This window comes from Salvelinus alpinus, chromosome 15 (assembly GCF_045679555.1).
Source record: "Salvelinus alpinus chromosome 15, SLU_Salpinus.1, whole genome shotgun sequence".
NCBI lineage: Eukaryota > Metazoa > Chordata > Actinopteri > Salmoniformes > Salmonidae > Salvelinus > Salvelinus alpinus.
This window is the reverse complement of record NC_092100.1, coordinates 19,752,389-19,768,012: the sequence shown is the minus strand read 5'-3', so window position 1 is coordinate 19,768,012 and position 15,624 is coordinate 19,752,389. Positions and strand designations below refer to the sequence as shown.

At 45.1% G+C, this 15,624-nt stretch overlaps 1 protein-coding gene across 4 annotated transcripts; it reads left to right on the top strand.

Annotated features, from left to right (window-relative positions):
* The first annotated feature begins 1,392 nt into the window (after positions 1-1,392).
* Positions 1,393-6,568, top strand: LOC139539643 (nicotinamide riboside kinase 2-like). 4 transcript variants are annotated; one of them, XM_071342774.1, is made up of 8 exons: positions 1,393-1,637; positions 4,537-4,627; positions 4,915-4,963; positions 5,182-5,356; positions 5,772-5,843; positions 5,967-6,073; positions 6,215-6,300; positions 6,400-6,568. In XM_071342774.1, the coding sequence occupies exons 1-7, from the start codon at positions 1,612-1,614 to the stop codon at positions 6,298-6,300; spliced, it is 606 nt and encodes a 201-aa protein (XP_071198875.1). In that variant the 5' UTR covers positions 1,393-1,611; the 3' UTR covers positions 6,400-6,568. The 4 variants fall into 4 exon arrangements, with proteins under 4 accessions (XP_071198875.1, XP_071198876.1, XP_071198877.1 ...); XM_071342775.1 differs by having other exon boundaries at positions 4,868-4,963; XM_071342776.1 differs by lacking the exon at positions 4,915-4,963 and having other exon boundaries at positions 1,401-1,637.
* The last annotated feature ends 9,056 nt before the right edge of the window (positions 6,569-15,624 follow it).

Below are 15,624 nucleotides of genomic sequence, written 5' to 3'. Positions count from 1 at the left end.
ACGGATGATCTCTATATATGTGGTTCCCACTGTGAAGCATGGAGGAGGAGGTATGATTGTGTGAGGGTGCTATGCTGGTGACACTGTCAGTGATTTATTTAGAATTCAAGGCACACTAAGCTAACATGGCTACCACAACATTCTGCATTGATACGCCATCCCATCTGGTTTTTCGCTTAGTGGGACTATCATTTGTTTTTCAACAGGACAATGATCCAACACAACCCCAGGCTATGTAAGGGCTATTTGACCAAGAAGGAGAGTGATGGAGTGCTGGCCTCCACAATCACCTGATCTCAACCCAATTGAGATGGTTTGGGATGAGTTGGACCGCAGAGTGAAGGAAAATCAGTCAGCAAGTGCTCAGTGTATGTGGGAACTCCTTCAAGACTGTTGGAAGTGCATTCCAGGTGAAGCTGGTTGAGAGAATGCCAAGAGTGTGCAAAGCTGTCATCAAGGCAAAGGGAAGAATCTCAAATATAAAATAAATGTGGATTTGTTTAACACTTTTTTGGTTACTACATGATTCCATATGTGTTATTTCATAGTTTTGATGTCTTCACTATTATTCTACAATGTAGAAAATAGTAAAAATAAAGAAAAACTTTTTAATATGTAGGTGTGTCCAAACTTTTGACTGGTACTGTATGTCAATTTGGAGAGACTATAGACTACAGAAAAAGTGTAACGATGTAAGTTCCCTTTCGAATGATATATCCAAATACATTCAAATAATATATAAGCGACATACATGTAAACTTCAGCGGAGGCGGGTGGGAGGAGGTATGGGAGGATGGGCTTATTGTAATGGCTGGAAAATAATAGATTGAACGGTATCAAACACATCAAACATACGGAAACCACATGTTTGACTCCATTCCATTAATCCCATTCCAGCCATTACAATGAGCCCGTCCTCCTATAGCTTCTCCACTCCAGCCTCCACCGGTAAACTTAAAAGTGTAAGTGTGTGTGTGTGTGTGTGGTGTGTGTGTGTGTGGTGTGTGTGGTGTGTGTGTGTGTGTGTGTGTGTGTGTGTGTGTGTGTGTGTGTGTGTGTGTGTGTGTGTGTGTGTTGATAGTCATTACTGTAGGTTGAGAGGGGTTAATGGTCAGGTGGGCTGGAACTGCACATGCTTTGGACTTGTGGGACCTGACACAGCTATTTGGAACCCTTACTGTAACAATTTGAAATGTGAACTTCAATGGGGTAGGGGACGTCCCAAGGATCCCAGATAGCAAAGACCGACGTGAAACTGTGGCAAAGTGGCGCATAGCCAACCAATATGCAAATCTTTACGAATCGCCAACGTTGTTTGGGTGTTCTGGTGACATTGATTGGTCACTGTAAAAACGTCACACATTTTATATACGACAAGAAGGGCGGTACCTCGGCGTGACGCAAGTCAAGTAGCCTATAAATTCAATGACCTGCGCATCTTTATCAATAAAATAATAAAATACAGTTAGCTTGACCGGGACACAAGCTAAAGGAGAATAAGACCAACACTTGAACTACTCTACAGAGTATTATTTTTATTCTTCACTGTGTTTGCTGTGAGTGTCACTTCAACTGGGACTTGGAGCAGAAGTCTCAAGAACACGACTCAAAATGAAATACGTTATAGGAATTGGCGGGTAAGTTGTAATTTGTCGTAAAAAAAATCGACATGTATTAGTTTATTATATAAAACACATTTTGCTTAGTAAAACATGTATAACCTCATTAGTTGATACACAACACCGACGATGTCAAAACAATAACACATGCCATGTGCTTAGCTAACTAGGAACTTAGCTAACGGTAACGTTAGTTGGCTACTATGAAAGTTGAATTTCTTGCAGGAATACTTTTTTGTTGTTTAAATAGCTCGAGAATCCAGACGAGGCTAATTTACTTACGGCATTAAGCTAGTTATCCGGGACTTGGTTTTGTAGCAAATCGCCTGACACGTTCGTTTTTTGTAGTCAGGCGGGAGATTTAAACTTCCAGCGCGGACTTTCACATGAAAAGTGGAGGGAGTCTCTTTTGAAATTGAGAGCCATACCACAGAACAATGTTTGGTCATGCTGTTGCTACATACGATAGTAGGCTACACATGGCTGGCAACTAGTATTTATAAATGTTTATTTAAAACATTGATAGCTAGATTATAGATAAACAAAGCTAACATTTTACATGGCTGAATATTAGGTTAATAACTGGCTTGAATGTATGTTAATATTAACTAGCAACAGAATAACTCGCTAGAACTGTCAACATTTAGAGTTCTCGGCTAACCTCTGACTAAATTCAAAGATGCAGTTAGCTAACTACCTAGCTACACCCATTAAATGTTATATTTGATTGCTATTCACAGTAGTTAACATAAGCTGGCTAACTAACACTGTTTTCGTTAGCAATGTAATCAATTTGCTCTAGTAAAGCTGCCCTGTCCAGCCACAATGGCTAGGTTACAAGGTAACGTTAGCTAGCTAAACTCAGCAAAAAAAATTGAAGTGCCTTTTTCAGGAGCCCGTCTTTCAAAGATAATTTGTAAAATCCAAAACTTCACAGATCTTCATTGTGAAGAGTTTAAACACTGTTTCCCATGCTTGTTCAATGAACTATAGACAATTAATGAACATGCACCTGTGGAACGGTCGTTAAGACACTAACAGCTTAGACGGTAGGCAATTAAGGTCACAGTTATGATAACTTAAGACACTAAAGATGCCTTTCTACTGACTCTGAAAAACACCAAAAGAAATATGTCCAGGGTCCCTGCTCATCTGTGTGGACGTGCCTTAGGTATGCTGCAAGGAGGCATGAGGACTGCAGATGTGGCCAGGGCAATAAATTGCAATGTCCGTACTGTGAGACACCTAAGACAGCGCTACAGGGAGATAGGACGGGCAGCTGATCGTCCTCGCAGTGGCAGACCATGTGTAACAAAACCTGCACAGGATCGGTACATCTGAACATCACACCTGCGGGACAGGTACAGAATGGCTACAACTGCCCGGCTTACACCAGGAACGCACAATCCCTCAATCAGTGCTCAGACTGTCCGTGAGAGGCTGGACTGAGGGCTTGTAGGCCTGTTGTAAGGCAGGTCCTCGCCTGGCAACAACGTCGCCTACGGGCACAAACCCACTGTCGCTGGACCAGACGGGACTCGTAAAAAGTGCTTTTCACTGACGAGTCGCGGTTTTGTCTCACCGGGAGTGATGGTCGGATTTGCGTTTATCGTCGAAGGAATGAGCGTTACACAGAGGCCTGTAAGCATCATCAGACTGCGCTTGTTGTCATTGCAGGCAATCTCAACGCTGTGCATTATAGGGAAGACATCCTCCTTCCTCAGGCTCATCCTGACATGACCCTCCAGCATGACAATGCCACCAGCCATATTGCTCGTTTTGTGCGTGAATTCCTGCAAGACAGGAATGTCCGTGTTCTGCCATGGCCAGCGAAGAGCCCTGATCTGAATCCCATTGAGCACGTCTGGGACCTGTTGGATTGGAGGGCTAGAGCCACCCCCAGAAATGTCCAGGAACTTGCAGGTGCCTTGGTGGAAGAGTGGTGTAACATCTCACCGCAAGAACTGGCAAATCTGGTGCTGTCCATGAGGAGATGCACTGCAGTACTTAATGCAGCTGGTGGCCACCAGATACTGACATTTACTTTTGATTTTGACCCCCCCTTTGTTCAGGGACACATTATTCAATTTCTGTTAGTCACATGTCTGTGAAACTTGTTCAGTTCATGTCTCAGTTGTTGAATCTTGTTATGTTCATACAAATATTTACACATGTTAAGTTGCTGAAAATAAACGCAGTTGACAGTGAGGACATTTCTGTTTTTGTTGGGTTTAGCTTCTAACAGCTGTATTTAGGATGCGTTCGTAAATTCACTCTGGCTATGTATGTACTCTGATTTCTGAGCGCAGAATGACTGATGCATTTACGAACACTGAACACCCGTTGAATATGGCCGGTGTCAGTAAGCGTTGGAAAATAAGCACAATTAAATTGTTGCCAGCAGCACAGTTAGTCATCAACGCGCTGGATAACATAAACAGTCTAACCAGCCCTGCTAGGGTGACTAAAATTGTCAGGCGTTCTCTCCTTTGTCTGGCAGTAGCTAGCCAACGTTAGCCTGTTAGCTTGGGCGCTTGACTGCCGTTGTGAGGTCAGAACGCTCGTATCAACCCTACTCATCGACCAGAGCCTCAAGTGTGCGCTCTGAGAGAAACGCTCTGAATTTGTAAACAAACCAGCTGATAATGCTCCGAATTGACTGCTCAAGATATGGCAGCCATGTTAGTGCCCCTTTTAACATTACATGGGAAATATTTAAACAATGCTATGCAACTGAATATCTAGAATTAGAACAATATTCTAAAAGTTGGCCTAACACTCAATTATTTGCACTGGTTAGTACTAGCTATGAGGGGAACCTAATCTATTTTTTTTATTTGACATGCAATGTTGACTACTCAGACTTTCAATACACAGACCTTGCTAAATCAGACATTTGATGTTGATCTATTTTCAGTGTGACCAATGGTGGGAAAACAACTTTGACGAATAGACTGATCAAGTCATTGCCTAACTGTTGTGTGGTGCATCAAGATTACTTTTTCAGGGTAAGCGTTGTCCTCGGCTACAACATAGCTATGTGGTTATCTTTTTGCAATGCATGACCTTGCCAAGGGAAGGGCTGCTACATTACCTCCTGGACTTTCTGTTTTAACTAATATCCAAAACTCACAATATTAACCATGATGTATGCCAATGTAGATCATCTGTGCTCTTCCGCATGTTATTATCCCTGCATGTGTCAACTGTGTGTCTGGCTTGATGTAATGGGATCTGCCTGTATACAGATCACCCTGCGGTTGCAGCAATGTGTTTTTGGTGACTGTTATTTCAGAAACCTGATCATATAGAAGTCGGGGCGGACGGCTTTAGACAGTGGGATGGTAAGCCTGGATTTCACTGTAGGAGAGTAACTGATCATCCAATGTATTTGGCCCTCAGTGTTACAAACCATCACTCAAAATGTCATTTGATAGTACATACAACATGAATATTGCCCCAAGACTACAATTCCCATTATTCAAGACTGAATAAATTGTCTCAGTCAGCTATATCCCTTCTGAACTTTGCTTTCCTTCCTGTCTTTCTATGTTCTGTGCAGTGATCACAGCATTGGACATGGATGCCATGGCGAATACAATACGAGGATGGGCTGAGAACCCAGTGAAGTTTGCCTGCTCCCACGGTGTCAATGTGTCTCCTGCCACGGAGGTGGCTGACCCAGATCAACTGGTCCACATTCTGATCGTGGAGGGCTTCCTTCTGTACAATTATAAGTGAGTTCACCTGCACCACTGCTAACTGGAATTGTACTAGCTAACATGTCTTTTTTTTAAAGGGGGGTGGTAATCTGATGGTTTGGTTTACATTGTGTAACAGTCATTTAGGCCATTGCGTTTCGAAGGGCTTGCAAGTTTTAGTTGTCATGGTTAAGACTGTCAGGATTAGGTTCTGAGAATTGTATGAAAACAAATATTTGGGGCTGTCACGTGTGGGTTGTTAGCAGCTAGCTAACTAAATGGCGCACTCCTTGCTGCTGGAGTACGTGTTTCTCCAGAAGTGTGGTATCTGTATTACAGGCTGCAGACTACTAGTTAAATGCAGATCTAACATCTCTACTTAAGTAGACTCAGAACTGTACATTGGAGGGGAGTTTAGTAGAATTACAAGTGACCTTGTTCCCCACCCCAGGTCCCTGATGGATGTGTACAACAAGTGCTACTACATCTCCATTCCATATGAAGAGTGCAAAAGGAGGAGGAGGTGGGAACAAGGAGACCTCAGATCCTTAACATTCATATGTAGCTATAGTATGGGTGTTCTGGCTGAAAAAAGAGTCGCATAATTTTGACTGTTGCGAAATTTGTAATTTTGTTTCCTTTTTAGTACAAGACAATACACCGTCCCAGACCCTCCTGGGCTGTTTGATGGCCATGTGTGGCCCATGTACTTAAAGCACAGGAAAGAGATGGTGGAAAGCTGTTTGGCCATCAGTGTGTATATTTTAATTTTCTGTTTGTCAGTAAGCATTCTTGAATTTAAGCTGTGCAGTTATGTAGATATTTTAGTGGTGCTAGGTAGTAGCGATCTCTTCTCTGGCAAATGTCCTGATCCGTGTTTACATTCTGCTACAGCGTATTTGGATGGTTTGAAATCTAAAGAAGAGCTCTACAGCCAGGTCTATGAGGACATCCAGAATACACTGTTGAATCGTTTATAGGTAAGCGGTGACACTGGTTTGTTTTAGCCCATGTCCCCTTAGTGTTGCTTTTCAAATTGAGTGGTTATCTAACGTGACCTTTCTGTTTGTACTTTACAGCAGGAACTTGATCTCCAAACCTGTAAATAGCTCCAAGACTGAAGACTCATTGTTTTATACTTTTTTACGTTTTTCTCATTGTATTCCTTGTAAATAGTATTTGTAAAATGTACTTGCCAAGATCTCATTAATCTCCAATTAAATTGGGTTGTCACTATTGTTAATGTTACTCCTGTGTCCTGTCTTTATTTACTGTTCTAAAATTAGGTGTGGTAGATGGGGCATGTATATGGACACCCCTTCAAATGAGTGGCTTTGGCTATTTCAGCCACACCTGTTGCTGACTGATGTATAAAATTGAGTACACACTAGATACACTTTGGCAGTAGACTGGCCTTAAGCGCTCAGTGACTTTCAATGTGGCACCGTCATAGGATGCCACCTTTCCAACAAGTCATTCTGCCCTGCTAGAGCTTCCCTGGTCAACTGTAAGTGCTGTTAAGTGAAAATGTCTAGGAGCAATAACCTTGCAGAGGCAGACCACACAAGCGCACAGAAAGGGACTTCTGAGTGCTGTAGAGCGTAAATATCGTCCTGTTACAACGCTCAGTACTGAGTTCCAAACTGCCTTTAGAAGCAATGTCAGCACGAGAAATGTTTTGGTACCCTTCCCCAGAGCTGTGCCTCCACACAATCCGGTCTCGGCGCTTTACGGACTATTCCTTTGACCTCATGGCTTGGTTTTTGCTCTGACGTGCACTGTCAACCGTGGGACCTTATATAGACAGGTGTGCCTTTCTAAATCATGTCCAATCAATTTATCACAGGTAGACTCCAATTAAGTTGTAGAAACATCAAGGATGATCAATGGAAACAGGATGCACCTGAGCTCAATTTTGAGTCTCATAGCAAAGGGCCTGAATACTTATGTAAATAAATTTGCAAACATTTCTAAAAACCTGTTTTCACTTTGTCATTATGGGGTATTGTGTGTAAATTGCAGAGGAATATTTTTCTCCATCAATTTTAGAATAAGACTAACGTAACAAAATGTGGAAAAAGTCAAGGGTTCTGAATACTTTCCGAAGGCACAGTGCATTTTATTACATTCCAACCTCGTAAAATGAATTCTACACACGATACCCCATAATGACAAAGTGGAAAATTTTGCACATTATTAAAAAACTGAAATAGCTCATTTAGAGAGAGTGTGTGTGTCACAGGAGGTTGGTGGCACCTTAATTGGTGAGGATGGGCTCGTGGTAATGGTATGACTGGAATGTTATTCTATGTGTTTGATGCCATTCCATTCGCTCTGTTCCAGCCATTATTATGGGCCATCCTCGCCTCCACTGGTAAAGTGATAGAATCCAGCCAGTCAGTGTACACTCACAAATATCCCCTCGGTCCTTCAACGGTTGATACTTTACAATGATACAAAGCATTGCACTTTTCACTGCATCTGAGCTCATTGTCTTGACACTGAAATTTAGAAAATGAAAAATTATACCTATGGACTAGTTTCAGGGCTTGAGCCAATTTATACAAAGGAAAGGCCATGTGAAACAACTATCCAGCCCTGTTACATATCAACATTATTGCTATGGAATGGTTTCAAGTGTGGGTCAGACTAAACATGAGATTTCACAACATTTCCACATATATAGGTTATTGTAATGTCTCATTTCTATAGGGAATACCTACAGTATAGTCCATATGAACCCCATATGCACATAATACAGTTAGTACAGGATACACATGGTATACACCGTCCAACGAAGTGCTTACAAAGGTCCTTTGCCTTGTATTGTTTCTCACACCATTAGATTCACTAGATAGGCCTACAGTATATAATGACCGAGAGCCCTATATTTAGAGGTTTAGGACATTGAGGTTTCTGCGTTATGATGCATTTCCATGACATGGAAGCCATGTTAGCTCCCCATGGCCAAAATTGGCCAATAGCAATTTAAATAATTTTCTGAACAATATTGCAAATTCTCATGAATGGATAAACGGAATGCTCAAATGCGCTAACATGGCATCCATTTTAGAAGACATTAAATATATGGCTCTGGAATGATCTTATTCCTGTTCTAATGAAATGTGCATGTTGGTGCTGCTGGCCCCAAGGAATGATGCTGTAATATTGGGACAAGAGCTGCGGAGCCTTAAAGCCAATTTATGCTTGATCTGAAAATGTGGTCGGAGGCTCTGTATGGAGAGTTTGATGCAATTGCGTAGCCTCCGGACGCCTGCAGAGGCCAAACTGAGCTCTACCATATTGCCATGCACCTCCCAAATGTTCTAACAATACGGAGTGCTCCGTATAGCTCCGCATTAACATGATTGGTTGACAGTAGGTTGGGGCGGGAGGTCCTATATAAACAAAAACTAACTTCCTTAACAACTTCCTTCACAATATATCTGCTCCGTTAAGCGCAATAAGTTTGAATGCCCTTCTACAGAGGCCATATCACCATAAATGCTGCACGGTCAGTGCAGATATCGGATTGACCATGCAGCGCCTTTAAGTAGGTGAAACTTGAAGTGTTGGCAGGCAACTTGTATAACCCCAGTTTACTTCTCAAACTTAGTGAGTTCCTGTTATGGATCTGGCGTAAGGTTTTGGCAAGATGATCAGCCTACTCATCTCCCTCTCTTTGAGGCCAATGTGTATGTCATGTTTCAATTATCTTAATAGTACTGTAATAAATGCCACTTTTGGGTGCTTGTTGATGGGGCCCAAACATTTCCCTGGCTGTTACCATTCAAACAAGTGTTTCTGTCAAACATAGGGCGGCAGGTAGCCTAGTGGTTAGAGCGTTGGACTAGTAACCGAAAGGTTGCAAGATTGAATCCCGAGCTGACAAGGTAAAAATCTGTAATTCTGCCCCTGTTCCTAGGCCGTCATTGAAAATAAGAATTTGTTCTTAACTGATTTGCCTAGTTAAATAAAGAAAAAATATTACCTACTTGGGCCCTGCAGCCCACATTGGCTTGCTTATCTTACAACTCAGAGAGGTCACAAGCACAGCTTTGGAGGCATCAAAAGCTCACAACGCGAAGAGCCTGACCACTCGGTTTTGAAGTTTGACCAGGAGTACTCACTCCAGTTAGAGGGTGCATTATCAGGTATTGGAGCCTTGAGAGATGACTCACAACGGTTTCTACCACGAAACCACGATTCCAATAACCTCCGCGGTCGAAATAATTGTAAAGTACATCGCCATCGAAACGACTACCGCTATGACGACCTGTTCGCCTGCACCCAACCCACACAAAGTGTCAGAACACAAGGGTAACAAAGGGTTAAAGGACGATCAAAACGTAGACCAATGTTCTCTAGAAGTTCCACTACGTGAAGAACTAAAGCGAGAAAAATTCAAGAAAAGGGTAAAAGATAAGTCACAAGGACTAGACGGGGACACCAGGTCCGCAGGAATTAATACCCTTTGCAAGGACTTTAAAATTCTAATTTCTCTCGCTCTCACTCGAGACCCTATCCAGGGCCCGCTTGATCAAGAAACAAGCCCACAAGCTTTGTCTATAGACACTGATACAAAGGCTGCGAAGACAAAGGTCAAAAGCTTCATTAAAGCCAAGCCTACTCAAAACCCGAAAGTCAATCTGCTTTCACCTTGAACAGAAATGGCACATCACGTCGTTGCGAACGACCACTCCACTTTGTGGGGAATATGTCCACTAAATGGCGATACCTGGAAACAGTCCTGGAGGACTGCTTAACTTGTCATGCACTAATTGATTCGGGCGCAACAATATCGCTAATCTCTCAAACATTGTTCGATGATCTCAAAAGGGCTTTGAAGTCAACTAAACGTTGGTTAAAAGTGGAACGATGCGACACTACACTTCGAGGTTTCACACCTCGCCTCTCACATTGAGAGTCATGCCGAAACTACACTTCCAGGACGTATCGCTTGTTCACCCCGTGTATGTTACTAGCCTCGAATCTGTACCCCTGCTACTTGGAGCAGACTTGATGGATTGGAAAACCAACCATGTATGGTCACAGGCCACAGTGCCTTCTCCACTGACCACACTGTCTTCCCATAACGCTAGCTGCAACGCAGTTATTCACGAGGGGTATCTGTCGAAAGCACCCCTTGGGAAAAAGATGCTTCGAAACCTCTTGGTGAAGAATCCGATCCAAAGAGATATTACAATATCTCTACACATTCCATCAGCAAAACTGATTGACCATTCTTTTCATGATTTCGAGCCAGCTGTCTCTGTGAATAAGCAACTTCCCTCCTCCTTGCAGTCGTGCAATACTGTAGATGAGATGAACATCTCTTGCTCTTCGGACACTTCCACAAGACTGCGGCAGTCTCAGCAAGAAAAACATCAATGCGCAGAGCGTACTCTGCTTCCGATGATACAGCCACTGAGCGTTTTGAAGCACAAACACTAGGAGATTTGGTTGAAGGGTTACAGCCATTCTCATAACAACGCGTCCGCTAACAACTCGTACATATGGTCCGACCTTTTCGTTTGTGACTCGAATACCAACACCACTCGCTGGTGGGGGCTCCCGAGACACAATGGGGGGGAATAGTAGTCCGGACCCATGATGAGCCTCATTGAGGCCGGTGGGGGAGTCGAGACTATGTGCAACACCGTACGAGGCCGCCAAAGCATAAAACAAATCTAGTTGTAAACTCCCCTATGAGAACAATGAGGCGCAGACAGGCCCCTAGACGGGGATAATCTTAGAACACATCTAAGATATTACTGAGGTGTACCACACTGGTCGTAGAAGAAGTCCGGTGGACTTCCACCTCAAACAAATGGCAAAAATAGTCATGCCTTGCCATGTGTAGGTTCAACTACAATACAACTAGTAAAATGCTCTAATCATGTGTCCGGTAGGATAATATTTCAGAATAAATCGGTAGGATAACTGGTCCCCTTGAGTACCAGTACCAATGCCAGCAACAGTCAGTCCAGCTACAATCAGTAAGAAGGTTAGAGACCTAACAAATCAAATTACCCTTGACAACAGTGACAGAGTAGTTAGGAGTCACTCAGAGTGCAACACAGGGAAGGGAATCTCTAGAGCACTCTTCCAATGGTTAACACACATGGCACAAATAAAATAAAGTTATTAGAAGTCATGAACCATGATCACACCACGTACGACTGGTCCAATGCTTAAAGAGTACTTCCGTCGTGAGGTAAGCTCCTCCATGGATAATATAGCTATGAAATAGACTTCATACCTATTGCCACTACAATAGTGGAAGACACAGGGACTCGTAGTAAAACCACTACAGACTCCCTCGACACCAATTCTGACTGACCTCCAGGCATTGACGTGAAAATTACATGATTACGTCAGACTCATTCTGAACAAGTTGTAGTCTGCCAGGATACTTGGTTTTCTTCTCTTGACATGCGCACTTGTGTAAGCATAAACGCACATGTACAACGGAACATCCAATTAGGATTTATGCTAGGATCACTTAAGGGTCAGAGCAAAATACCAGCCTTAGTAAAGTTGAACATTTACTTTGAGGCCTTTGATTCTACAGCTACAGTACTCACCAGTCCATAGGTCATCCCTGTAGACTGCCCGAAGCTGGTACCTTGCAGCTGTAGACTTATCATGTAGTTATCAACTTAGGATAGTGCCTAAGCAATACACCAAGTAGGAAAACCCTAGACATGACATTAGAGACAATGCCATGATAGTCATTTTGCCAGGACCTTGGACGTATATAGAATACAGTCCAATTAGATGATTAAGGTGTAATAACTATATTTGGTATATTTTTTGTTTATGCTTTCATTCCTTGTCGGTTCAGTTCCTTTGACATTTAGGAAGTGATAGAGCAATAAACAAAGTCCCCATACAACCATCATTTAGTGCCACAACGCCGTTCATTTGGGAATTAATGTAATTATATATTTAGTGAGTGTGTGTGCGTTGTTAACATCTGCCTAAGTTACTGCCCAGATCTTCCAGTCTGGACGACCAGACGACGGTTCTGAAATGGCTATCACAATCCGGACACCCGCTGCCCATCCTTGTGCCGGCCTGTTCCATTTGCAGAAATCCTACCAAGGTAAACCACCAGAGGGGGTTACCGCAATGGCGATCATCAACCAGGCCATTCCTGTGGTACTTTGCAGCTTCCAGGAAACCCACCAAGGTAAACCACTAGAGTGGGACCGCAACGGCGATCACGAACTGGACATCCACTGCCCATCATTGTGGTGGACTGCTCCGCTTTCAGAAAGCCTACCAAGTTCAACCACCAGAGGGGGACTGCAACGATGATCTACAAACAGGACATCACGTGGTCATTATTTTTATGTTGATTTGTAACTTGCAGGATAATCACAAGATCCAAACCACCAGGGGGGACTGTCATGACGTGGCCCTTTCTGAGTGTAGATCGTGGCTTCTCCCTCTCTAACCGACCTCATGGAGGAGAGGAAACACACATAACTATATCTCTGAATGTGTACATTTCTCAATTATGGGGTTTGCATCTAATTCTTGTATAAAATGAATGAGTAAAGATGAAACTATTTGTGAAATTATGTAATGTGATGTTAACCTTTTAATTTGAGAGAATTGAATTCTCTGTAAAGTTTCACTAGTCAGCGGCCACGCCCCCGTGAGCACAGACATGATCAGGCGTCATGGAACCGCCCTTTTCTATTGTTACGAATAAAAACCCATCCTGAGGAAATCCTCTTCAGACTAAGCAAACCCACAGCGTGAGCTGTGATTGCGAATAGTTGAGTACCAAGACTAGAAAACCATACCACGTGGTGCATTGGCTACACGGCTGGCAATGGTTAAACTCTGAGACTATCGATCCCTACAGAATAAGAGCAAATCTTAGATACTAATTACTAGTCTGCAGCTAGAAATTATGGAAACCTGGGATGCAAATACCGGCAACCGCCGAAAAATCTATTCTAAGAACAATGAACGCCTGACGTATCCATTACAACAGACACTATCAGGAGCCGCCGATAGACCTACATCCACTCTCTGATGAACTGACTCTCCAGCAGACGGACCAACGATTCCAACAGAGAAAACAACAACGACATATGAGCGTAAATATATTGATTGCAATTATTCCCGAATGAGCGAGCGTTCATGTGCAAAGGATTAGCATTTCAATTAATATAATTATCCACTGTGTAGTGATGTAACGGGCTTCCTCCTTCTCCTCATCCGAAGAGGAGTAGCAGGGATTTGACCAAAATGCAGCGGGTTGTGAATACATATTGATTTAATAGACAAAACGGAAAAACACGACAAACACTTGAATAATTACAAAACAAATAAACGAATGTAGACAGACCTGGACACGAACTTACATACAACGTGAAGAACGCATGAACCAGGAAAACAGACTACATAAAACGAACGAACTAACAAAAACCGGAACAGTCCCGTGTGGCGTAACATACAGACACTGACACAGGAGACAATCACCCACAAACAAACAGTGAGAACAACCTACCTTAATATGACTCTCAATTAGAGGAAAACGCAAAACACCTGCCTCTAATTAAGAGCCATACCAGGCAACCCAAAACCAACATAGAAACAGCAAACATAGACTGCCCACCCAAAACTCACGCCCTGACCATCACACACATACAAAACAACAGAAAACAGGGCAGGAACGTGACAGAACCCCCCCCTCAAGGTGTGAACGCCGGGCGCACCAGCACAAAGTCCAGGGGAGGGTCTGGGTGGGCATCTGACCACGGTGGTGGCTCAGGCTCCGGACGCTGTCCCCACACCACCATAGTCACTCCCCGCTTCTGTATCCCCCTCCCAATGACCACCCTCCAACTAAAACCACCTAAATGAAGGGGCAGCACCGGGATAAGGGCCAGCACCGGGATAAGGGGCAGCACCGGGATAAGGGGCAGCACCGGGCTGAGGGACTCTGGCAGGTCCTGGCTGAGGGACTCTGGCAGGTCCTGGCTGAGGGACTCTGGCAGGTCCTGGCTGAGGAACTCTGGCAGGTCCTGGCTGAGGGACTCTGGCAGGTCCTGGCTGAGGGACTCTGGCAGGTCCTGGCTGAGGGACTCTGGCAGGTCCTGGCTGGACGGCTCTGGCAGGTCCTGGCTGGACGGCTCTGGCAGGTCCTGGCTGGACGGCTCTGGCTGATCCGGTCTGGCGGAAGGCTCTGGCTGATCCGGTCTGGCGGAAGGCTCTGGCTGATCCGGTCTGGCGGAAGGCTCTGGCTGATCCGGTCTGGCGGAAGGCTCTGGCTGATCCGGTCTGGCGGAAGGCTCTGGCTGATCCGGTCTGGCGGAAGGCTCTGTAGGCTCTTGGCAGACGGGCGGCTTTGCAGGCTCATGGCAGACGGGCAGCTTTGCAGGCTCATGGCAGACGGGCAGTTCAGGCGCCGTTGGGCAGACGGGCAGTTCAGGCGCCGCTGGGCAGACGGGCAGTTCAGGCGCCGCTGGGCAGACGGGCAGTTCAGGCGCCGCTGGGCAGACGGGCAGTTCAGGCGCCGCTGGGCAGACGGGCTCAGACGGCGCTGGGCAGACAGATGGCTCCGACGGCGCTGGGCAGACAGATGGCTCAGACGGCGCTGGGCAGACAGATGGCTCAGACGGCGCTGGGCAGACAGGCAGTGCAGAAGGCGTTGGGCAGACGGCCGACTCTGCCCTGCTGAGGCGCACAGTAGGCCTGGTGCGTGGTATAGGCACTGGCTGCGCTGGAGAGGAGGAAAGCTCTGACAGCGCTGGACAGGTGGGAGCAGCTGGAGAGAGAACCCGGAGAGACAGCCTGGTGCGGGGGGCTGCCACCGGTGGACTGGTACTTGGAGGTGGCACCGGGTATACCGGACTGTGAAGGAGGACACGTGCTCTTGAGCACCGAGCCTGCCCAACCTTACCAGGTTGAATGGTGCCCGTAGCCCTGCCAGTGCGGCGAGGTGGAATAGCCCGCACTGGGCTATGCTGGCGAACCGGGGACACCATTCGTAAGGCTGGTGCCATGTATGCCGGCCCGAGGAGACGTACTGGAGACCAGATACGTTGGGCCGGCTTCATGACATCTGGCTCGATGCCCAACCTAGCCCTCCCAGTGCGGCAAGGTGGAATAGCCCGCACTGGGCTAAGCACGCGTACTGGGGACACCGTGCGCTTTACCGCATAACACGGTGTCTGACCAGTACTACGCTCTCTCACTCCACGGTAAGCACGGGGAGTTGGCTCAGGTATCCTACCCGGCTTTGCCACACTCCTCGTGTGCCCCCCCCAAGAAATTTTTGG

Bases quoted from the DNA above. Each gene is read 5' to 3' on its own strand.
- LOC139539643 (XM_071342774.1), top strand. From the start codon at position 1,612: ATGAAATACGTTATAGGAATTGGCGG. The intron at 1,638-4,536 runs GTAAGTTGTAAT...ATCTATTTTCAG, and splicing joins TACGTTATAGGAATTGGCGG to TGTGACCAATGGTGGGAAAA. The intron at 5,357-5,771 runs GTGAGTTCACCT...TCCCCACCCCAG, and splicing joins TTCCTTCTGTACAATTATAA to GTCCCTGATGGATGTGTACA.